The 25940-nt window shown below is 37.7% G+C and overlaps 2 protein-coding genes across 4 annotated transcripts in view; one reads left to right on the top strand and one right to left on the bottom strand.

Moving 5' to 3' along the window:
- Positions 1 to 1146: 1146 nt before the first annotated feature.
- On the bottom strand, positions 1147 to 1848 carry LOC145498558 (uncharacterized). The gene has a single exon (XM_081478466.1). The coding sequence runs from the start codon at positions 1846 to 1848 to the stop codon at positions 1147 to 1149; it is 702 nt and encodes a 233-aa protein (XP_081334592.1).
- Positions 1849 to 6798: 4950 nt separating this feature from the next.
- LOC145498420 (ATP-dependent translocase ABCB1-like) overlaps positions 6799 to 25940 on the top strand; it is a 29657-nt gene continuing 10515 nt past the window's right edge. Inside the window, exons 1-15 of one of the 3 annotated variants that reach the window (XM_081478347.1) lie at positions 6799 to 7902; positions 15724 to 15799; positions 15984 to 16393; positions 17903 to 18074; positions 18746 to 18870; positions 19958 to 20074; positions 20739 to 20793; positions 21831 to 21944; positions 22430 to 22546; positions 23151 to 23276; positions 23651 to 23854; positions 24039 to 24209; positions 24551 to 24712; positions 25166 to 25235; positions 25458 to 25645. In XM_081478347.1, the coding sequence (XP_081334473.1) occupies positions 7721 to 7902; positions 15724 to 15799; positions 15984 to 16393; positions 17903 to 18074; positions 18746 to 18870; positions 19958 to 20074; positions 20739 to 20793; positions 21831 to 21944; positions 22430 to 22546; positions 23151 to 23276; positions 23651 to 23854; positions 24039 to 24209; positions 24551 to 24712; positions 25166 to 25235; positions 25458 to 25645 (2289 nt within the window). In that variant the 5' untranslated portion in view covers positions 6799 to 7720. The other 2 variants (XM_081478348.1, XM_081478349.1) reach the window with 2 other exon arrangements.

Below are 25940 nucleotides of genomic sequence, written 5' to 3' on the forward strand. Positions count from 1 at the left end.
TTATTTTGGGCAACTCGAACAGGTGAAGTCACCTTTTATGCATAACAAAGATATTTGATTTAGTTAGTTTTAGTAAATTAGGTTTCTCTGACATAAATATGAGTGCAACTTATACCAACTTCACTTGTAACTTATGCCAACTTCACTGATAAAAAGACTTGTAAAACTTTGAAGACACTTGGAAGACTTAGAAAACCTCTATAAGCCTGACGAAGATATCCAATAAAGTCTACGCTGTTGTGAAACAAAATCTGCTTCGTGACAATAAGTTGTCACAGAATGACTTGCGGTAAATTCATAAGAAAAAGTTTATCTGAGTTCCAGGAACTTCTATTTGCACATTCTTAATCAATATTTTTCTTTGCACAGGGACCGCGGAGAGGGAGGGGCTGGTAGGGCTACAACCCTACCACTTTTTTTTTTCTGGGATTTATTTTCTACGACTCCAGATGGCGCGCAAATGCAAGATATAAATGGCGAAACACTGTCCTTAACGTTTGTCTGCATTATCCAGACTTTTTAACCCTATCACTTTAAAATAGTCTCTGCGGTCCCTGTTGCAGGAGACATCCTGGCACTAACTTGACAGATTTGCCGTGTATTCTGATTAAAATGCTTTTAGCAAGTCTCTTTCGGCTTTTTGCTGAATAGGCACGGAACGTTATGATTATATCTATCTTTTTATCTGGATTAAAGGAGCGATTGCAAAATGGGGCGTTGTCTCTTGTCAACACTGAGATGGTCTGACCATTTGCCATCATTTTATGGTCATAAATTTTAACACTTCTCTAAGGCACTGTTTACAAGCAGGTAGGGTAACACTAGCAGTAGGGTTACCCAAGCAAGAGGGTTATTCTAGTACTTGCAGACTTCTTTTTTCCATCGGCGTGTTTACATGGCAGCTAGAATGAATGAATAAATGAATGAATGAATGAATGAATGAATGAATGAATGAATGAATGAATGAATGAATGAATGAATGAATGAATGGATGGATGGATAGATTGATGGATGGATGGATGGATGGATAGATGGATGGATGAATGAATGAAAGACTTTATTTAAGTGCCAATAGTATTTAGTTTAAAAAAACTAATTGAGGACACTATTTACACAATTTTAGCCGTTGAGGCCGCCCATGGCTAGCTATGGGCGGCCATCACCGCTAAAAGCAGTGATTTGGGGTGGATTTCCTCCAGGACTGCAGCATGATTCCTCTAGCTTCCTCTGAAACTTTTTCTGCCTCAAACATGACATCAGTTGCATTTTCTTCCATAGTGGGTGATTTAATCGGCAATGTGGCAGCCTTAACAGGTTCTCCTTCCTCAGTAACAGCCTTGGCGGTTCAATCAACATGGACATTATCCTGGGGTAATACGTCTGGGTAGGCCACATGGGTACAATGATCCCTGCCTCTGCCTTGTCTGCTGTGATCTTCTGTAAACATCTGGGAATGAGAGAAAAGGACGGGAATGCATAAAATGGCATCCTGTCCCATAGTATTGAAAAAGCATCCACAGCAGTTGCACCAGGGTCCGGTTTCCATGATAAATAATTATTAATCTGTTTGTTTAACCTGGAAGCAAACAGGTCAATCTCAAAAGGACTCCACAAAAGGGATAACTTCTGGAAAAACTCTGGATTCAACATCCACTCCGTTCGGTGATTAAATACCCTAGATTTGCTGTCAGCCAAGGTATTCTGTTTCCCTGGCACATGAGTTGAGCTGAGGAAATTATTTCTCTCCGAGCTAAATTGCCAAATTCTCTTTGCAATATCATTACAGGCTCTAGATTTACTGCCTCTCATATTGTTTATGTAGGAAACAGTGGTTGTGTTATCTGACATGATGCGTTTGTGTTTGTTACTAATACTGTTGCACAATGAATGTAATACAAAGAGGACTTCTTTGAGTTCCAGCTCATTTATGTGCAAGCTTGCTTCCACAGGGGACCACCGGCCACACGTGGTCTGGTTGTCTCTCACTCGGCAGGGACTAACTCTGCTTTACGTAAATAAACCATCATTTACGCAACTTTGCTTACTAAATAAAACTTTTTTAGACCGCATCACAGTCAAACCTGTATTAGGAGGTTCCCCCAGAATTCGTCTTAAAAAGGTCATATCAATATTGGTCAGAATTAAAAGACCCTGAAAGGGACAAATAGAATTCAGTGGACGATCGATAACTATGAAATACCGTATTTCCATAAACAATGACAACTACATGAGGAAGAGCGATTTAAGTACACAGTAACAGTATCTATATTGATCGAATGATGTGAAGGTTCACAAAATCACACAAGAACAAAAGCTTTGTAAAGCCAAAACCGAATAACAAAGTATTGCATTTCTATGGCAGCTCAGTTTGTTGGCAAACTTAAATGACCAATCTACTAAAACGTGGACAAAAAAACTTATGCATTATTTTTAGTGTCCGTTTGACACAGGTTTCTAACAATAGAAATGACCATAAAAGTCAAGTTTAAGCTTTCCGCGTCCGCTTAATAGAGGTGTCCGTTGACTACAGGTAGTTTTTACAGTGAATATGGGAAAAGAAAAATAAGACTTGAACTGCAGTCCGCTTAATATGGGGTCCGCTTATACTGGTTTGACTGTACAACTTCACGCCGATTTAGTGTGTCATTCGAAAATGGGCGACTCCGCTGGATATACTAGTTTGAGGGCTCAGTTTTATTCTTTTAGGCATTTATTTCGGTAGCCACCGAACACCTGTCGAATAAGTTCGGCTGCCACTGCCAATGCCACTACGACTACTACTACTACTTCTAACTGCTACTACTTGACTAACAGTTGCAAACGCACTTAAATACCACATCGGTAGCTGCGTGTGCCGGGCGAGACGGGCAAACTGACCTTGGAGGATTGAACTCCTTTTAGAACACTAACCCAAACACTTTCACGCGACCTTTCAGAAGCGAAAAACATAGTTCTTAAGACAACCAATAGCAGCTTAATTTAGACAACAAGAAACGTAAACAGGATCTTTGTGGAAGATCCGGACCAAGGAAAGTAGACGAGCCTAAACATGACCATCGATAGAGTATTGTTCGAAGCTCAATTACTCTCGAGAAACTTAGATAAACAACTTGAAGTTATCAGACTTTCTGCGTGGGCAGTCGGGTCCTAGAATCACAAGACTAACGTGGTGACTGCAAAATGACACACAATACTCAATTCTATTAAAAATTATCAGATTGAGCTTCATAACATCTGTTTCGCTGACACATCAAGACCACCACCAAAATTTGCTCTGACTCTGAGTTCAGAAGTGTAACATTTTAAACTTAAGTCTCAAACTCTTAAACTGAAGTCGCGCTTTGAGAAATAGATACGTATAAGTAAGCAGAGTGGATGTGCCAGTTCTTTCCTTCAACCGAAGCTGAGAACGTCTTTCACTTCAACTTTGCGTTAACCTTTGACTTCAGCACAATTAAAACCTTTCTAACCGGCCTGTAATTAGCACAACTGGTACAAAACCTTTTAAGCCTTTTAAAAATATACAGTTTTTATGAGTAAAGAGGTGATACCTGGATTATACTTTCGTAAGTTTATAAACTTGAAAATAAAAATTGACTAATATTGCCCAATACGGACCGAACAACGTATTGTTGTATAGATCATAACGGGTTTTGATGTGATAGAATGCGTCCTCACGATCCAATGCTCGAGAAACTAATTAAGAGATTAACATTTTACTGAGCCAGAGCTTACAACATAGACTAAGACTGAGACGAATATTCACGAAACGAATTTTAGGTTTGAATAAATCTATATATTAATTTGTTTATATATGCTGTTTTCGACACATTGCATGACTATGTTGAGAAGTAGGCTTTTCGAAAACAGGCCGCGCCCTGGGCGGTGTCCTGAAGTACAACCCCTGTGCCATGATTTTAAAAGGGGCGTTGGACCCAAAATGAGTGTCGCTACCCGGTGGTATTCCCTTATGGCTATATAGCTAGGTATGTGCGGCCCCAAAGGGTATGGCTCAGTTTAGCCGTTTTGGTCATAAATGGGGTATCGATTTTGGCCATTTTAGCCTGAAATAGGGTATGGTTTGTGTGTATAATCGGTTGACAGTGTTTTCTTTTATTTCAAATAAAAGTATATAAACAGTACTTTTAACGTTGGTCAGAACTAGGGAGCTCACTATAAGGCAAGTCTGAAATAGGTTATCGAATTTTAGCTCATCTGTGAAACTGAGTAGCAAAAATCACAGAGTTTGATCTGAAAAGGGTGAGACCTTTGGGAAGCGGGCTACCCCCACTTTATGTTTCTGGGATTACCCCCCGGGATTCGCCTGGCCGATGATCCAATCCGGGATCCTTCCCTTGCATACATGAGCCAATCAAATTTTTCTATTTTGCCGTTAGCTGTATTTGGACCAAAGAGAAAGGATCATCTTTTCTCTTGTTGGACTATAGTAGTAGTAGTAGGAAGCAATTCCTCGATGTGGAGTGGGATGTCTACTTGGTAGTGTTCAGTTTATGAGTTCGTTGATGACTGAGCAGTTCGATTCTTGAACGGCAGATTCTCAGACAGATGGGCCGGGCATCTGAACTCTGTAGGGACTGGAGCTGTGCTGGTAGCCTGTTGATTCTCTTTTGTCGCTGACCGGAGTCTCTCATGGTGTTCTTTCCTCTGTTGCTCACTGTGCTCGGCACCAGTGTGGGTGGAACAGCTCCAACTAGATCTGTCGCTGGCCTGTTGTTCCCAGTCCTCGAGCTGTACACACATAAATGTTCTCAGCTTTTTGCCTGTGTTCTCCTTGAGGAAAACATTCAATTCTCTTCAGCTGCCTGAACATGTGTCCATCAGTTAAAATCTTTAAATCAAAAGAGAAATATGGAACTGAGAACTAGACGAGCTGCTCTGAACGGGCTAAGTGCCTTTTACGATTTGCAGAAGAACGTGGTGCTTTACCTTAATTCAACGAAACTCGAGGACCACAGCAGTTTCACTTCTAACTCGACGCTCTTATCGGCTCTTAACATGTACAAAGTAAAAATAAACGTATGTTGTTCTACTAGCGTGAGGTGCGTATTGGGGAAATATTGGTCGTTGCACAAAAAAAAAAAGGAAAAAAACACAAAAGAAACAAAAGAACGAGACCAATATATTCCAATATGGACGAACAAGCTAGTAAAGTACGTTTCTTTATGGCTCTCTAAAAATCTCTGCTAGAACTGAAATTAATCCATCCCGGAGATCTGTTCTCGGTAAACGCGCACAAAAGATCTAAATGTACGTTTTGCAGGTCGGTTTCGTAAAAGTTAAACTCAAATATTCTGCCACTGATTAGAAGGAAAAAATTCAAACTGTTTCTTTTGTGAGTAGTCCATCTTTACGGTCCGTACTGCAAACGTCGCACCACGCAGAGAACCAGTTTTGCTCTGCAATAAAGAAGCCGGGTTAAATACATTATACGGCTGTTTTTATGTAGCTACAGAAGTTAACGTTTTTTGTAAGAAATCGACAAGATCAATTTTACTCACCAAACGTTTTCTTAATCACGTTTCTCACGATTTTCATGACCAGTACTGACCAATCGACAAAATTTCCATTTTTTTCCTCAGCCACGTCACTGTGTTCTTACAACTAATTGCCATAAACTGCATACAAATAACCATACGTTGGATCCCTTTTTGTTGAAAATACAAATTATACATAAATCAAGGCAATGCAAGTACAACCACAGCTCGACTTAATATCATCATGTGAAAGGCACAAAAATTTTTCCTTAAAAGGAAGAAGATTTTGCCAAGTCATTAGGAATTGCAAAGGTTGGGGAGGGGGGGGGGGGGGGCGAAGGTTGAGGGGAATAATTTTGCTACGACTATTAAATAATAATTTCCCGTTACGACTTGTAATGCAGTAAGTTACTGATATTGCGATTAGTGCGACTATTCTTGACTGTAGTGGATGAGTGAGGGACAATATCCAACTTAGACTCGTCGATCGGCGACCTAGCTTGTCTTGCTATGAACAGTCTACTGCTGCACATGAAATCACCCATTTTGTTTTCTTTTTACACTGTAATATTCAGTAGCACGTTTCTACATCATGGCTCTTTCAAAAACTCTGCTAGTACCGAAATTAATGTGTCCCGAAGATCTGTTTTCGGTACTCGCGCACAAAAGATAATACGTCTTTCAGGTCACTTTCGTGAAAGTTAAACTCAAATTGTCCACCACTGACTCATGATGAAGGAAAAAAAAAAAATTTATATACTTAACAACAAACTGTTTTCTTTTGTGAGCGGTTCATTTTACGTATTGCAAACGTCGCACCGCGCAAGGAACCAATCAGAGTTGTCCCTTTCTTAGACCAGTTTGCGCTATAACTGAAAGAGGCCGTGCTAACACATTTTGCACTGAGCTATTTTTATGTAGCTAAAAAAGCAACCGTTTTCTGCTAGATCAATTTTACACACCAAATGTTTTTAAATCAAGTTTCTATCGATTTTCGTAGCCAGTACTGACCAATGGATAAAATTTCTATTTTTTTTCACAGCGACGTCACTGTGTTCTTACAACTAACTGCCATAAACTGTTTACAAATTTTGAGAATTTTATTTGCATTAATGTGAAAGACCACACGTGGATTCCTTTTTGCTGAAAATACAGATCAAAGCAACACACGTACAGCCAGAGCTCGACTTAAAATCATCATTTGAAAGGCACAAAAAATTGTCCTTAAAAGGGAAAAGATTTCGCCAAGTCATTAAGAATTGCAAAGGTTGTGGGGAGGGGGGGGGGGGGTTGAGAGGGGATAATTTTGTTACGACTGTTAAATGATAATTTCCTGTTACGATTTGTGATGCAATAAGTTACTTATATTGCGATTAGTGTGATTTACTCTCTACTGTAATGGATGAGTGAGGGACAATATTCAACTTAGACTCGTCGATCGGCAACCTTTATATTTTGCTATGAACAGTCTACTGCTTCACATAAAATCACCCGAGTTTTTTTTTTTTTCTTTTTACACTGTAATATTCAATCTTTACCCGAAACACAACCTTACTGACAGGTTGCCAAATCCCGCCATTTCACCTGTGCAGTTCAGTCCAAATAAGGCTACAAATAAACCTTTTGGTCACACTGTTTGCACATATGATAAATAGCTTTATGCCATATTGTTATCTTCTTTCCGGTGCAGGAAAGACGTAAGATACCTAAAATTTTATCCTAAAAACAACGGGTCATATTAATGCCATGCGCGTAAAATTGAATTCATCATATTCATTCGTACAGTGCTAAACATTATATGGTCAAATAATTATTTTTGAATTATTTTCTGCCTCGGTTTTGCATCATGAATTAAAGACTTTATGTCGTGACATTTTCCTTACGATGTTCACGCTTGATCATGCGCAGTGCGGTCGTGACGTCCAGCACTAAATTTAGGAGAAGACGTATTTGTACTCGGCTGTTATTTGTATACAGCTCGAGTGTTTCCTCACAAATTGCTGACCTAGACAGTAAACGTTCTGTCAATCATCAGTGTAAGAGGGTATAAAAAGCTGCAGTCAACAACGTGTTCAGAATTTTGGAGAGGATATTCGCGAGCAGTTAGTTTTTTTTTTTCATTGTTAGTCGTTGCTACTTCTTCATCGCAAGAAACAGCCGCCTTTGCTCTCGTACACAAAACAAGCAAGGTCACTTCGATTTTGATTTTCCGGTATTAATTTGCCATGGATGGCACGATAGGAAAATATCGCCCAAGAAGCGAATCTCCGGTTAATTCTGTGGAAGGGCAAAATCTAAATGATTTTGAGGTGAAGATCGCCCCCGAAGAAACGAATGGTGCACCTTTTGCAAACGGCAAACAACATGTGGGCGCCGGGGAAGATGCACATGAAAACGTCGATGAAAGGTAAAAGCGATGATTGTTGTCATGCCTTATTAGGACATAATGATTTTTATGGTCGGGTTTCGTCCGTAAATGAATAACATAGCTGTCCAAGATAAGAATTTTACAAGTATATTATTACGTAAGGACTTTTATGTGAATGCACAAATTAAGGTTACATGGCCGGTCTTATGTGCTTGTAGTGGAGCGTGGTAATTGTAGCACATTTGCAAGCTGCGCATATGCCTGATAGCACGTTTTTTTCTTATTTCTTTATTTCTTGGCTGAAGTATTCCTTTTTGTCTGGAACTTAACTGTCGCAATAAAATTTTTGCCTTTGATGAATCCCAGAATTATAGCTTGTCTGATTGAATATTTCCCGCCTGAAAGACAAGCTCACAGTAAGGCCCAGTTCAGACGCCAAACTTTTCATGAGCCGAACCTAATACGTTGAATTAAGTACATGAAATGTCTGAATCAGTTAAAAACGGCTATTTGAATTTGGAACGGCTCAGCCGTTCTTCCCGCCTAGCTCAGGCGGGAATTTCGGCTTTGGAACGGCTTTGATTCAGGCGTCGAACTTTTCATGTGCCGAACCTAATGCTTACACCTTGCCTGAAAACCGCTGATGTTTCGATGTGTTTTGGCTCAAACTAAATTAAGTTCGGAGAAGTAAGTTCGACGTCTGAATCAACAGGCGTACTTTTGATAATTTGGGTCGGTCCAAATTCGAATTAAGTCCGGCTCATGAAGAGTTCGGCGTCTGAACTGGGCCTAAGATTTATCCATGGACTTTGATAAATGATGAGTCACGGTGCAGGTTTTAAAAATAATACCGTGTCAGTTACCCACATCATCACTTTGAAATCATATGAAATGTAAGTGAAATCCCCACAAAACGTTGTTGATTTCACAAAGTTTTTAGGAGATAATATCTGGGATGTTTAAAACGAGTTATGTGGGAAAAAAAAAACACAATGATGAAAGAAAACATGTGAAATTTGCATTTTACTTTCACAAGGCTGATTTCACATTACAGGATGTAAAATACTGACAGTAATATTTCACACTGTAAACCATGTAAAAATTAAAATACCAGGTGAATTAAAGGCAAACAAATTTGTAATTGGCCAATTTTTCAATGGTCAGCAAGTATCGAATGAGTACTGAATAGGTCAATGTGTGAGTCAACAATATTACTGATTGATACATATTAAGTAGGTAAAGTCTGCATACGAGCCAAGTGGTCCATAAGACAAGAGGTTATTACGGTTTCTGTAGCATGAAGTGACTAGGAATATTTCTGTACCCCCCTGGATGGGTTGCTCGTCCATTGCGATTCATACATGTACACTTTGCATTTGCCAAACATGTCAATATGCCTCAGCTTGTTGAGATGTCAGTAATACAATTAATGTTGACGAGTTGTGATTATGTTTGACTGAACCGCATTATCAAAATAATGAACAATTGAGTTGTACTGGCCAATATACATCAGGAAAGAGGTCAAATCAACATGACTTGTGGTTTAAGAACGTTTGTGGTGATAATTGTTTCTGTCAATGCTTACGGCAAAAATCATGCATAACTTGTTCAAGTAATTTGAATTCCGCTCAAAGTTTGAGTAATTAGTGCAAAATTATTTACTAAAATCTACTCACAGCACAGTAACTCTTTGAATAATAGTAAAAACATCTCACTTTAGTTTATTTCTCCAAGTGATTGCATAATTAAATTCTCAAGCATTCTCAAGAAAGTGAATGTCAAACCTCGTGAGAATCCTTAATACATGTGTTATTGTGTTTTCAACTAACACTAAACGTTGAAAATATGGATAACTTCTCTTGTGGGGTCAGCTTGAGAGCTTAAGTCTCAATTAATTCTTCTTATATTTGACCTTTATTCAAAACATTACCATGCTATGAGGTTTTTTTGGTAACTATTTTTGCCATTATTGCTTGAATGTTCTGCGGAAATCATCTTAAATGAACTAGCACAGGGTTAGTGGCCACTGCTATAGTTTATGCATGGATTTAGCAAGATTTGGTCTTTCTAAAGATCTCTTTCTTTACCATTTTTGCACAATTGTAGAAAAAATGTAAAGAATCCATGTACTGGTAGTTTGAAATTTTTGCTTCACTGACATCAAATTCCACTCTTTGAGCATTTGCAACAAGGACGATTACATGTGCAGTATTTCCAATGAACTTAACAGACCCGCTAATAAACAAAAAATAAGAGAGATTTGCTCTTTTGAAACATCTGTAATAATTTTGACTTAAAGACCATGCTGAGATTCTTGCCCTAATTTCTTCAACATTGGCCTTATTTTTACACATGCTTTATATCTGAAGCAAAGTTGGTGATTCTTGAATTTCTGATCAAAGTAACTAGAAACATCACTGCAGTGCCACTATGAAAAAAATCTACATTTTATTTTGGTATGAGGGACCAATTTTTTTTTTGTGGGGAATGTAGAGGGAGGGGATCTGACAGATAGGCCCTGCAATAAATATATTTTTTTTCTCCTGAGTATATTTATACATTATGAAGTGTAAATTGACAAGAATTTAAGTATACAGGAATTTACGGTGACCACCCACATATTGACACACAAACATGCACGCACAATACAATGTATCTACTTTTTTTAAAAAAAAAAAAACCTGGGTCCCGTGATTAATTTAAGAGCCTGCACTTAATGCTAGGTAAGTCTAATTACATATCAAGGTGTCAAAGGTTTGAACTTCCTCTTCTTATGAAAAGTGTGCAGAATATTATTCTTCTGTGCAATATACATTAATTCAGTATCATCAGTGGCATATCCATACCTTGTGGTAAGGGTTGGGAGGGGGGGGGGGGGAGGTTGGGGGCAGTTTTGTTTTGCTGGCCCTGCCGGCTTTTCTTTCTTCCGTGATTTTTTTTTTTGCACAAACTAAGGGAGGCCCAGGCCCCTCCCCTAAATTCGCCAGTGATCATGATAATGTTTACGTAACATAATTTTAAATGACTGCATACTGGGTTTCACATTATTTCTTTTACAATGATAAATTACTGTTTTTCCAACCAAAATACGTTAATTCAAAAAGTCACTACCATTGCCATTGACATCTACAGTAATATCCTTCAGAGATAACTTAATAACTTCTTTTGTGTTATAATACGAACACCACTTAGAATCATTCCAAAAATGCAATTAATAATGACCTTCATCAGAAATGTTAACCTGCACCAGCTTTCGTAATAATATTATTCTTAACTTTTGAGATGACCCCCAGCCAAAAAAACAAAAAAAAAATGATGAAGTCAACTTAAACTTATCATGCAAAATTTAGTAATATATGTTAAAATTGATAGGCTATATTTGGTGGAATGTGATTGTTTAGTGGGGGTCAAGGCTGTCAATAGGAGCTGTAACCCGTAACACCTGTTGTGAATGAGCATGTTTGATTACAATCTGCCGTAGGAAAAAAGATGGCGATTGGTGTATCTATCCATAATTCTTAACGCAAGGAAACTTTTAACAATGCTCATATAAACGTACAGAGAAATTCTAGCATCTTCAAACCTAGCATACACAATATTAATAGCACAGAGACAAATATTACACAAATATGGCTTTCCTTGTACTTTATGGGCTGTGTAAGGTTCGCATGGTATAGTGGAAAAATGTGCAGCCGCCATATTTTTTCCTACGGAGGATTCACTCACAAATGAGAGTAACAAGTTTTCGACAATAAAGGTTTCAGGTGATTCAAAACTTAATCATATGGCAAACCTGGGGGTCGATTGTTTTTGCAACTGAGAAGGTGGTGGGTGATCACGAGCGTAACATTTTGCGTGGCATCAAAAAGGTTTGATTTTTTCTTATCAACAAGGCTCATAATTGCGTGAAAATTGGCAGACTTCTACAAAGAATGTGCATCTCAAAAATGTAAACATTTTTCATGATGCTCAGACAATATTAAAGTTATAGGAGTTTAAAAGAACGCGATAGCAAATCAGTACGTTTATAATGAAAAACGGAGTTTTCTTTGCTGGCTTTATCGTTTTATTTTAGGACGGAATGAGAAAAATATCAACAAAACTGAAGTGCACACAGACCGTTTTAACTTTTTTTATTCACTATTTGCCGATATGTTTTTCGGTTAAAGAATTTTCATTACAAATGTAATGAATAAATGTCACTTTGCTTACCTCGGAAGAAATCTTCGTTTTACTGTCCATTTCGTGCCAATCGTACCCTTTCCTATCGTGCCTTACGTCACTCTCACCGTGCCTTATATCGTGCCTTACCGTTCCTATCGTGACTTATCCTTCTTATTGTGCATATTGTTCCCAGAACCGATCGTTGGTAACACGGTGGTGTTTAGACGTCGTTCACGATATGTAAGCCTGTTGATGACGGGAATCCCGAACCATCGAGTGTGGATTCGAGTTCGAGTTGGACTTCGAGTAAATATGCAAATAAAAAATAAAAATAAAAAAATAAAAAAAAAATGGAGGAGGAGGGAGGTGAGACGCTCGCAAAACAGCATAACCCGCCGATATACTTGCATTTCTGGAAGGACCGCTTTTCGGGGAAAAGGGCGTAGGGAAGCCCTTGATGAGCATTCCCATAATCGGGGATGGCACAAACGGAGGATTGCTTTTCTGCAAATTTTAGATTCTAACCATAAGCCAACGATCTCGTGTCTGTGGCGTGACGCGTGACGCGTGAAGCGTGACTCTAATGTTGTCCACCTGGTCATCTTTTGTTAATTGACGCATTTCCTGGATAACCATGGTATGATCTGAGGTCCTGTCATTAGCCTGTTTGCTGACCATCGTAGCATAAGCAATAGAAAGGTAGGTATAATTTGCTTTATGAAGACATGTAGTTGAAAGAGTTATTTTCAAATGCAAATTAACGCTGAAACATGCCTCTGTTTTCAGCGAGGAAACAATCACAGAGATCACTTCACCTACTGGTATTTCAACGTTGCAATTCACAAATTGAGTAAAATTCAATTTTCGAAAAAGTTATTTGCCATCGGATTCCTATACAAACACCGTAATTTCTGACTTTGCCTACCCGTAAAGATGATGTCTATTCCGTCGAAAACCGCGATAAGGTCTTGGTCAGATTTCTAATTACCCTAAAGATTTGGCCTGGCGGTTAGCTGTCTTCTGTCAAGTAATGAAAAATTTGGAGTTTTTTTTTCCAGCCTGCATGGCTACTAGCTAGCCAGGGATATGTTTTCTCATCCATACACTTTCAATAGCTCCGATCAATTCAATCCAATTCAATCCAAAACGATTCAACTCAGATCAATTCAGTTCGAAACTTAATATGCGACTGGTCGTTTGATGAATTCTTCACATTCCTATATCTCTACGGGAGGACTAGTGTTTTTAGCTTTTACAAATTTACCACCCTTGCCATCAGTTTCAAAGATGGGAAAAGGCCGCGTTTTTGCTCGAGTGCGTATTCATCATTGGTTTGTTGGGAAGGGGTAGCCATTTCTCTCTTTATTCAGTCCAAGATAAAACATCCTTCAAAGCTCAGCATAAATATCGTCATTCCTGGAAAAATCCATGTTAATTAATAAATTTTGCCTGATTTTCTTTCACTCGCCAGTTGTGGAAATTTTTGATCCCCCTATAACAAAGAGGTATATATATCATTTTAGTTTAAGTGTAGCAGCTTTGTTGTCATTTTGAAAGAAAAAGAATATGCAAATCTTACATTAATCTGAGACAATAGTTGTTGGTATGTAAATTGTAAAGGTTGGTTCTCGCCAGGTCCTCCCTAATAAACTTGTTGTTTGTCGCCCAGTACCTGACTATTTTGGTAAAGAAAGAAGAATAAATACACTGTTGCAATAGATTTCTTATTACTTATTAACTGCTGAAAAAAACAAAACAATTGACTGCTGCCGGGCTACAAAGCCGGAAAGTTTGGACTTCGCCTATCTCTTGTCAAGTCCAACTCGATCTTCAACTCGAAGTCCAACTCGAAGTCCAACTCGACCTAGCTCGAATCCAAACTCGAAGGATTATTTTTCCCGCCGATGGGCACATTTTGTTGTGCCTTGCATGTCCTTCCCGGTTGGAGATGGTTGTCGCATTTGGGTTTATCAAATACGCCGCACATAATTCGGTTGGATTTGATGGTATTATTACGGAGCTAGAGTCTGTGTTTTCCCATCGAGCGAGCTGGAAAGATGCGCTATTTATATCCCAACATTGAGATGGCGGAGAGCAAGGCTCATTCGTTTCATTTGCTTCTTCGCTTTCTGGTCTGATCTGTTTCTTCTTGGATAGATGTAACAGTTGAGGTTATAAATGATCAACTTAGAACAGTTGGTGCCGCGTGAGACGTCGGCGACACAAAATAAATAGATTAACACCAAAAAAAGCAGTCAACGCTCGTTCGTCGGTGAAAGGCAAGCTTATGTAAAATTATCTTAAATACAGCCAAATAAGCCTTTGTGATATTAAAGTAATTTGCAGATCCCATAATTTACAAGAAATAAGTAATCTTCCGGGTAATATTTTATAGTCTTCTTCCTTGCGTGACATTCTAAACATTTTGACTCAAAATGACATTTCATCCGTTTGCAGAACTCCTTGCCTAGCAAGCTAAGTGACAGAAAATCTTCCCACCTCAAACGTTTATATCAGCCGAATAATTTGTGCCATCTTGCTTTTCGTGTACGTAAAAGGAGGGTTACGGAATTTATCATTACTGTAGTTGTCCTTATATCAAGAGGCATGAAAAAAGTTACTTACAGCTACTATAATCAATTGTGATGTGCAAACACGTCTCTGTTTTCGATGCCCGACTTACTGCCTTCTAGATATCGATGGAAGCTGCTGTTCCTTCCTTTTTCCTGCATTATTTTTGGAGCTTTCATCGCATCTCGCGGACCAAGTTCTTGTAATGATAATTCGTATTTGACAAGCGTGGTGTGAGCAAGAAAAAAAGAACGCCTGACCGCGGAGTGGAGCGCGACTAAAAACAAGCGATGGACTTAAGACTCAGGGAACGATAGGAATGATTATGAATGTGGGCACGATTGGCACGATTGCGGCGTGTTTGTTAATTACGCCGGAAGTACAGATTTTCGAGCATGTTTTTGAAATACTTTTAGCTCTTACTACTCACTCGCGAGCTTAATTGATTTTTCACATACAAAATAAAATAAAATTATCGTATGAGCGAATATTATGAGGGAGATTGTAAGATTTTTCCTTTTTTCTAAACAGTAAATTAGAATCAAAGACAACCGCTTGGGTCAAAAATTGAGTGGTAGACTACACCGTGTGCTAAGAGGCTGTCCTTGGCCATCCCAAGCACCTGATTCCCCCTGGCATACATTTTGTTCTGAAAAATAGCAAGTTTGGGTGACTTTCATGCCCCTGACATACATTTCTTTAGAACTAGAACTTCAACTCCAGTTTGGTTCAGCATGATCATTTGTTTGCATACATGTATTATATAATAATTAATTATAATTAGTTGTGTTAAAAGCTACTTTAAAAGAAAATACAATATTTAAAGAGGAAGCCAATATATGAGCCTTAGCTGTCTGAACAGCAGAAATAATATTCAGCTTCTTAATTACTTAAGGATCATATCTATGTTTACATCATTTGTTCAACTTCATTACTTTTCTAAACTCTGGCTGTATTTCCAGGGTAGTTTTTGATCTAAGGGTTTGTTGTTAAAGCCGAACATAAAGTGTCCATACCAATCTCTCGGGTTCTGCTGCCAGTAATTAGAATAAGAATAGATATGGGCAAATAATAATAAGCATGGAAAATTGTAAGTACAAAACCTTTTTTCTTTGTTTTGTTTAGTGGTGACAAAGGTAAAAATGGAAGGAAAAAGAAAGAGAAAGAAGAGAAACCACCAGCTGTGCCTTTTTTCAAACTGGTAAGCGGAGTAGTCAATGCTAATGGTATCATGATGGTTTTAAAAGAATTTGGCTTTATCTGCATGTACTCAGTGTCACTTATAGTGTATGCAGATTTATCCCAACTCTGTAGAGGTGACAATTAACATATTTAATTGACCATTCACTATTTTTATTCACATCATCTGTTGTTTTTTGTCTCAGTTTCGTTTCAGTGACAAGTTGGATGTTCTGCTCATGGTTTTGGGAACTATATCAGCATTTGGTCACGGTGCAGCTGTCCCTCTCCAGTTTATCATCTTTGGAGACCTTATCGACAGTTTCATTAATCATGGAAAAGCTCAGGCGCTAGCACCTCAAAATGAAACGTCATCTGTTTCAGATGTTTCAGGTGTTCCAGATCTTAATGATCAGATGCAAGACTTTGCACTGTACTATGTTTACTTGGCCATTGGAAACTTGGTTGTTGCCTATGGCCAAATGGCGATGTGGACACTTACTGCTACACGCCAAGTGAGACAAATGCGTTTGGCTTTCTTTAGATCTGTCTTAAAACAGGACATTGGCTGGTTTGACACAACTGATCCAGGAGAGCTCAACAGTCGACTCACTGGGTAAGTACTGTATTTGATTATAACGTTTTACAACATGGAAATTGTGGTATTAAAAGAAATTCTGAAAACCTGGTGGCTTATGGTTTTTACGGCATGATCTGTGATGAACAAGCACATTTAATCATAAATATTTTTTGGTTAGGCTTGGCATATCTTCATCTTTAATGTGCCTGCATGTGCATTTACAAGAACTTTTTGATTGACAAGGTTTTAGGGAATTTGAAACGTCAATATCCAGGGCCAGTCCCGTTAGACAACCCTTCTATAGGGATCTTGAGGGCTCAAAGTGAAGCATGTATAGCTATATTAGGGTGAATTTCAATCCACAGTTTTTACTTAAGGTTAATTTGAGGTTTAACAGATTGCTATCATGGTGAATTGTCACCATCATTTCACATACATGTACAAAATCTTTGAAGTCAAACATTTTATTACCATGTAAATACCAAAATGTTTATTTATGTCTTTGTTTTGTTTTTGCAAAAGGGGTTTTAAGTAATAAATGTCATGTGCAATAAATAATACCTACGGCCTTCTTTTACAGCATAAAATTTAATGTGTTCTAAACAGAGTGGCTCTAATGCCCAGCAGCTGAGTCTAAGGGTCCAAAAATGATATTCTTAAGGCCTAAAATTGTCACAGGTTTTCAACAAAAAGGCTCATTTAAAACTCTTGAGAGCATTCAATGTTTCTTTTTTCTGGCTCTGATTTGCCTCAATCTCGGTAAATTGACTTCAATAAGTTATATTTTAAACACTGACCTGGACTTTTTCCACTCATTTGCACATCTTTGGAAGAAAATCTGTTGGGTCAAGATTGCTTTCTCTCGAGCAAAGATGATGGTGTCTTATGCCAGTATGATACATAAATGTAGCTTCTGTTTATAATGTTCAAAGTCAAAATCAAATCCCTCAGTATCTTAGCTGTCTTCTTAGGAATTAAAGGAAAATAGGAAAGAGCTCAGAGAATCAGGTTGTTTACATCAGTTATTGTGACGAGAAACACAACACGTGAGTTCTTTAAAATGTGCTGGCGTGATGGCAATGGATGGCTTCCCGGCATGCATTGCAATCTCGCTCAGTGGACATTTCATGGCTTTCGGGGTCTGGTAAGCATCTTTAAGGTTGCCTGTTGGTGTGAAATCAACATTTTCCCTTATTTTTGAAGTGAAGACAATTAAATTATTACTTTCAAAACTTGAATTGAGACAAACTTATTTGCTTTGTTACATGGAACAGAAACTTGTGTTGAGATTCTTTTCTGGCAATTCAGAACGAAAAGAGCAAAAGATAACCTAAAATTCGACGTAAGGCAGATATACCTACAGCCCTTCAATTATAAGACGTATAAAATCTTCTTGAACATTTATGGCAGACTCATAGTCAGAAATTATTTTATTTTCTAACTGGGAGTCTGAAATTGATAAAATTAACAGTTAATTAGTTGCTTTAATTAAGCCATAATTTATGGAAACGAAATTAATTAAGATCCATTTATATTTTTTCACAGAGATCTCGACAAAGTAAATGACGGCATTGGTCAAAAAATTGGAATGTTCCTCATGTCCCTCACATTAGTTTTAGTTGGATTTATCATGGGTTTTGTGTATGGATGGAAGCTTACCCTTGTTATCATTGCTATAAGCCCACTGATAGCTATAGCAGGTGGAATAATGGGAAAGGTAATCACAAGAGTCCAGTGAAAATATCAAATCAGTGCACTGTGCTCTGTTAACTGTTATTATTAGATAATGAAATCTTATAAAAGAAATTATAATAACTACTGTGTCCAGAATAATCAAGGTCAAGGTAGGGGTTATCAACTGAAGCCGAAGGCTGAGGTTAATAATCCTTACTGAGACCTTGATTATTCTGGTTATCACAAAAACTGAATCTACTATTTGTTTTATTATACATTGAACGCAAAAAAGAATGGAAGTTATGTTTTGGCTTCTTCACTGACGGCAAGCAACACGAAGCGCGCAAACTTGATATGATTACTCTTAGAAATCATGCACTGCGGTCATACATTACATGATTACCCGTGAGTGTCCTTGACATGATTATTGTATAATCTGCAGCTAGATGACGTCACAGACGCTGAAAATTGACTGTACGTTTTCGGCCACTCAAAAAATAGATAGTGGGTTCAGTGCATAAATAATAGTTATTATTAAACTGTGATGATAAAATCAGTAACAATTTTATATTTGTGTTACAAATCGCTTTATAAAATCAAAAATAATTTTTGCTTATTGATGTTTAGTTCCAATAAATTAGTTGTATGACTTGACACATGTACAAGTACAATACCTGATTTAAAGTCACTCAGTGTGACTTTTGAATGTTGTAGTTGTTGACTTCAATTACAACCAAAGAACTTGATGCCTACGCCAAAGCTGGGAGCATAGCAGAAGAAGTGCTATCGTCAATAAGAACTGTGGCTGCATTTGGAGGAGAGAAGAAAGAAATTGAGAGGTAGAAATCACTCTAGCAGAATCCTTGTGTTTATGATGATGATAATAATACTAATAATAATAATATCTAATAGGAAATTCTCGATCATGATTGGTTCTCTGTGTGCCTATTTGCCATGTAATCGGAGTGCAATCACGTGGGTGTCCAATAACAGGTATCCAATTTGAACTTTTTGTAATGGGACACCCACGTGATTCGCATGTCAATTGTGTGCTCTTTGATTGCTTTCTTTGTAATGTTTCCTACAGTTTTCAAAACTTATGAAACATGCTACATACGTTTTTGCTCAAGAGAAGTTCTCAAAAGACATTTTTAATTCTGAAATTTGTTAGGTAGGGTAAGGGTTATCAGCTGAAGCCAAAGGCTGAGGCTGATAACCCTTACCGAGACCTTGATTATTCTGGATATCACAAAAACTGAATCTAATAATTGTTTTATTATACATTGAACGAAAAAAATGGAAGTCATGTTTTTGCTTTCTTCACTGATGGCAAGCAACACAAAGCGTGCGAACTTGACATGATTACCCGTGACCTTGAGTGTCCTTGACATGATTATTGTATAATCTGCAGAGATGATGTCACAGGCGCTGATTTCGAAAATTTACTGTACGCTTTCGACCAATCAGAAAAGAGATAGTGAGCTGAATGTATAATAATATTATATAGCACTGTTTTCTGGTGGTTCAACAGCGCTTTACAGATCTAAAAATTTGCTAAAATGATCATGCAACATGAATTTAAAGAAACCAGAAGTGAATATTGTTGAGGAGCTAAATGATTGTTTTTCTTGTAATTACACTGGATTTTATGAATTCGTGCATTGAATGAATTTTAGAATTGTAAAACTCAATAATTATTTACATGCATGTACACAGAGCTACCAGTAAATTTACAGTGCCTTTAATCGCCAAACTGTAAATTGAGTTTAATTACATGTATCTCATAAATTGTGTTGATTTGTAGAGTTTCTTAAATTATTTTTTAAACATTTGCAACAACTGAGAACTTACTATGCTGTGGGAGAGTTCTCAGGAAGTCAGTTTCTCTTCTACAGCTGCATGAATATCTTTAATTGTTTCCTCTAGATATTCATCACATCTGGGAGATGCTCAGGCATTTGGCATCAAGAAAGGTGTAATGTCAGGACTTGGTATGGGCTTCTTCCAGTTAATCATGTTTGGCAGCTATGCTTTGGCCTTTTGGTAGGTTTATTGTTGTATAATCCAGCAAATATTATTAATAATGTTACGAGGTATAAGAATAATATTGGAAACGGGGATAAGCTCCTGCCAGAGATGGGCCACTTGGCTCGTAAGCAGACTTTACCTTTATTTTAAGACTAATATTACTATTGTAATAATCTGTTTTTTACTCAATGAAAGGAACTGGCGGAAATTATAATTATAATTATTGCACCACGTTGTAATTCTCTCAGCAACATTTAAGGTGGCTCAAAACAGTTTCCATCACTTAGATTTCGATGGGTCGTTATAACCACTCTTCATCACTTGATGCTACAGTCATGGTATGAAAAAACTGCCCACTCATTGGTGAACACATTGTTATCATTTTTGTGACACAATAGGTTACCATAGCAACAGTATGACCTACAAATGATGATTAAAAAAGACCACCAACCATGTGCACTATGCTTGAATGTACAAGCAGATTCTATCCGTGCAATTTTATTCATAAAACAAAATAGTGCACTTCAATAAGCATCTGCTGTTTTGAACTATCTTGCTTAATTTTGCAGCTGTTTTTACTGTAATGAACTATTTTAAAATAGTCAAATTAAAGTTCTGGGAGGTTAACTGAGTTTTCATGTATATTAATTAACTTCCTTTTATCTACTGTGATCTGTAGGTATGGAGCAAAGTTGATCATTGATGATGAAATGTCTGGTGGAGACTTGCTCATTGTAAGAATAAAATTCCTGGCACAAAGATTAATAGTTATTAAAATATCCCATAATTTATCAAAACCATACCTTCATTGTACTTATTCTCTTCTTTTTGAAAAGTTTGTTGTAACATTCTTCTGAATGGCTATTTTTGCTGTATGAATTAATTTCTCTGATTTGATCCACCAAGTCATTCTAGTAGATCTAAATGTGACCTAAATTGCGTGTACTTGACCAAGCTATGAACAGAGCTTAATCAAGACGCTATCATAATTCCCGGTGTGATCAATCGATGACAATCGATCATCGGAAACCAATCGATCAATCGATATCAATCAATAACAATTAGTTAATTGTCATGGATTGCTATCAGCCAATCGATGACCAATCGATAATCACAAGCTCGAGTCCTCAAATGTCATCGATTGCCATCGATTGTCTCGCATCTTGAGATTGTTATTTGCAAGCTTCATGTTCGCAAGTATCTTGTTTCATTTTTGTACGATGGCAATGAGCATTTTCTTCCCATGGACTGCCAGTAACCAGAAAACTTTAAACCGTAGGTTTCTGTTGTAACTTGAAAGAGTATGAACATTTTCATCCCAGTTTAGTTTGTGTTAACAATGTTAATTTTCTTGCATTATACCCGCATTTAGAGAGATCAATAAAGTTATTGTTACTGTTGTTGATGGTAACAATGATCTTCACAATTACATGTCACCGTATTTCTCCTGTCAAATCATTTTTTTACCTCCCCAAAAGATATGGTAATCGATGACAATTGATGACAATCGATGACAATCGATGGCAATTAAAAAACACAAATTTTTTGGCCATTGATTGGTCATTGATTTCCGATATCAATCGATTAATTGTTATCGATCGATATCGATTGCCATCGATTGTTATCGATTATCGGTTTCATCGATTGATCACGCTGGGCATAATTATGATCTAACTAATGATGATGATGACGTTGATGATGTTTATGAAAATTCTTTTCATTCGTGTCTGCAATTTATCTGATGGCTGTTTTTAATAATATTCTTCCTCAGGTATTTTTTTCAGTTATGTTCGGTGCCATGCAGCTGGGTCAGGCTGGTCCCACCTTTGCAGACATAGCAACAGCCCAAGGGGCAGCATATCAAGTGTTCCTTGTGATTGACAGGGTAATTAATTTAATCACCTGTTCTTTTGCCTGGTTACTTTCAGTAAACATGCAACACCCGGTTTCAGTGTTACGTGCATACCATCTTTCAACATGCTATGGTTTGAAGACTGTTTAACTGTGAAACTGGCAATTTTTCCAGTTTTTAGCAGAAGAAAATAATGACAAATAAACGATAATTTCCTGACCTCAAATGGCTGAAGGAGATTGTGGTCTTAATTGCATGTTTCCCGATTTATGGGATAATTTAAACAATTTTACTGTAGTTGATTGGCTCTCAATAGTGACTTCCAGTAGAATTGGGCTGCTACCACTTAAGTGACAATAATATTTTTTTTGTAATTCCTTTATGTTTGGTCGCTTTTGGAATTAACTAAGCTTATTAATCTAACTCTGAAGTTAACTCCAGCCTCTGATCCACAGTGCCTTTCCACAGAAGATGGCCTTACTAAAGTATGAGTACTCAGCCTTATTTCTGTTTTTTAGGTTCCTCCAATTGACTCAAGTTCTACCGAGGGTGAAGTGCTTGATGATAGTTCATTTAAAGGAAATGTCAGCTTCAGCAACATTGAGTTCTTTTATCCATCAAGACCAGACATTAAGGTACCTATTAAGTTAATGTAAAGAATTACTGTTAAAAGTAAAATTTACATTACAAACTTATTTACCCATCAGAGTGGAACTTCTCTCAGGTTTTATTAGTATGAATTAAGAGACAAGGAGTACTTCTTACCCCTGCCATGCCCCCCCCCCCCCCCACCACCCCACCCTCTCAGAAGCAATTCTAGGGTTACCTCCAGTGTTAAAGTTACTGGTACCCATTTATCAACCTGGCCCAGGTTGTTCAAATGGTGGACAAAGCTGTCCAACAGATAAATCACTATCCAGTGAATAGTGTGGTTTGCTCTGTTAACACTTATCCACTGGATAGCGATTTATGCAGGGGCCCAGCTGGAGAGAGCTGAAGTGGAAGTTTTGTAACTTGCCTGATACCACAACACATTTGTACCCTGGCAAGGGCATGAACCCAGACAACTTGATCTAAGTCCAGTGGACCGACAACTTGGAGATCACATTTTCCATTTTTTGAGATGACTGTAAATTCTTGCAATTGCCTGTCAGTGTTTGGCATCGTACATAGATCGTATATTGGCATTGTGGGAAATTAACAGCAATTTGTGAATGAAAATGTTGGTTTTTCTCTCAGATTTTGAATGGTTTGAGCTTGAGTATTGACAGTGGCTTGACTGTTGCCTTAGTGGGTGAGAGTGGCTGTGGGAAGAGTACAGTTGTCAAACTTCTACAGCGATTTTATGATCCCAATAATGGCCAGGTAAGACCTTTGATAATGTTGACTCTAAACTGTAACTACAGTAAGATTTTGCTAGAATTATTTAACCCCACTTATGAAATAAGAACACAGTCAGTGAGCAATTAAGGAGGTGTACAGTATGAACATAGTTATAATTTGTGTTTTAAAATCTAGTTAAAGCAAATATCATGTACTTTGATTAAGTAGGCAGGCTGGCCATGTTTTAGCAGTACTTTGTGAAACTTGGCTGAAAGAAAAGCATAGCAAAAGGGCAATTGTCCTGCCCAAGAACAGGACACAAAGAGCCTGTTTATCACTTTTAAGTTATTGTTCCACTACCCATGCATGCATACTGAACACAGTGTTAATATATCTTTCTTTTTTTGTGTGTGAAGGTGCTTGTTGATGGCCGTGACATTCGTAGTCTGAACTTGAAGTGGTTGCGTGAACACATCGGTGTTGTGAGTCAAGAGCCCGTTCTTTTTGCCACTACAATAGCAGAGAATATCCGGTATGGAAAAGATGGTGTGACACAGGAGGACATTGAAAAGGCAACAAAAGAGGCAAATGCTCATGATTTTATCATGAGACTTCCTCAAGTGAGTGGATTCCTTTTTGGTATTCAACTGCATGATGAAAATGGCAGGTTTTAAACAGCATATTCCCTTAACATAATGATGTCACTATTTTTAATTTACAAGGATTTTTGCAAAGCTTGAAATAACAATTATTTTGATTTTGTAAGATAGTTTTTTTTATATATTGTTTTCCCTGATCTTGTAGGGCTATGATACTCTTGTTGGTGAACGTGGGACTCAGCTCAGTGGAGGACAGAAGCAGCGGATTGCCATTGCGCGAGCTCTTGTGAAAGATCCCAGGATACTGTTGCTGGATGAAGCAACTTCAGCACTGGACAGTGAAAGTGAATCAATTGTACAGGCTGCTTTGGATAAAGTGAGTTATTTATCTGCAGTTAATCAGTCCTTTTGTTATTGTTCCAACTGTACATGTTATCAGTTGGTAGATTTTTCAGTTCCTAGTAGTTTGTTGTGATACATGTACATGTACATGTAATTTGTGTATTTAGTCAGTGATAACAATGTTGTGCCACTTTCAAGTGTAACTATTGGTTTACATTGAATGCCATTTAAAAAGAGGCTTTTAATTAGTATCTAGCTCTCTGCACGCATTGCAGGCCTATGATGATAGAGCCTAAGTAACTAGCTCTCTGCACGCATTGCAGGCCTATGATGATAGAGATTGTTAAGAGTATCATTTTTAATTCTTTTTTTTAGGCTCGCCAGGGTCGCACCACCATTGTGATTGCTCATCGTTTGTCGACAGTCCAGAATGCTGATGTTATTGCAGCTGTGCAGGATGGTGTGGTGGTTGAGAAAGGAACTCACGATGAACTTATGCAGACTGATGGCGTCTATCACCAGCTGGTTACACTACAGGTACAGTTAGTTAATCTACAACAAATTTTTTTATCTCAGAATTATACCATCTTTGTTATAATAACGATAGTAATTTTGTTGATAATCAAAACACAGCTTCTATTTTGATTAAGCTATAATTTTGTAAAGGAGGGTGTCACATTTAGGTAGAGGATTTGCCTTGTTGGTTCTTGAAGAGTAGCAGCAGGCCATTTGTGTTTGCGTTCTTCTTGGTTGCTCATGTTTCTTGCTCTCTTACTTGCTTTCATGTTTGCTTGTTTGTTTGCTCATCTGCTACTTTGCTTACATACTACATCTATACTTTTTGTTTGAAGTACATGTACTCACTCACTTTTTCGGATTATTGTTTCCCTTTCTCATGAATTCTGTAGCAGATCAGAAAAAATACTATACTTAAACATTTCTTTTCTACTTTAGACAGTATATTAATCTGTTGTTAATATTTTTGTGTAGACTTTTGAAGAGGAAGAAGATTTGGAGATTGATGATGACAATGATGAGACAGAGGACGTTGAGGAGAAAGGTAGCACGACTCTATGTCATCCTGCTCTAGTGCAATGCCAGCTTAATAGGTTTGACTCTAAAGGTTTACCATTGATTTAAGATACCCTTAAGCTATAGAAAACGCCTTGAGTTTGTAATGCAACCTTTGAATAGAAAGCAGAGGTAAAATCAGTTCACAGCGATTTTATAAACTTGTCTACAGTCAGTGCTCAACTTATGTCCTTCTTTTTTTGGTTTTCAGAGTCCGCAGCAGCAGTGAACTTTATGCGAAGTATGTCACACATGTCAAGTGACAGTGAACATGAAGGTACAGAGTTTGAAAGGAAGCTGTCCACCAGAGCATCTCGCAGATTATCAGCCAAAAGAAGGGGGAGTTCCTTTACAGAAAGGCCCAAATCTGGCAAGGCTGGTGAGGTACATGAACGTAGTGTTAACTGACTAACTGAACAAATGAGTGACTGCTGATTGATTAATTGGTTGATTGATTGATTAATTAATTAATTAATTAATTGTTTGATTGGTTGACCAGTCAACCTCTTGAGTATTTTGTTGATTTGGGCAACAAATTTCACCTCGTGCTAATGGTTAGATTTGCCTGTAAAGTGGATAGAGTTTTGAGATATGAGTCAAGCATTTGGAGGGTATCCACGGCAACACCAGGCAACACAGCACTGAATAAGCCAGTGGAAGAACTGATAGTTTGTAGTAGTAATTGGACCGATAG

Source organism: Orbicella franksi, chromosome 9 (genome assembly GCF_964199315.1).
Source record: "Orbicella franksi chromosome 9, jaOrbFran1.1, whole genome shotgun sequence".
Taxonomy (NCBI): Eukaryota; Metazoa; Cnidaria; class Anthozoa; order Scleractinia; family Merulinidae; genus Orbicella; species Orbicella franksi.

Bases quoted from the DNA above. Each gene is read 5' to 3' on its own strand.
- LOC145498558 (XM_081478466.1), bottom strand. From the start codon at position 1,848: ATGTCAGATAACACAACCACTGTTTCCTACATAAACAATATGAGAGGC.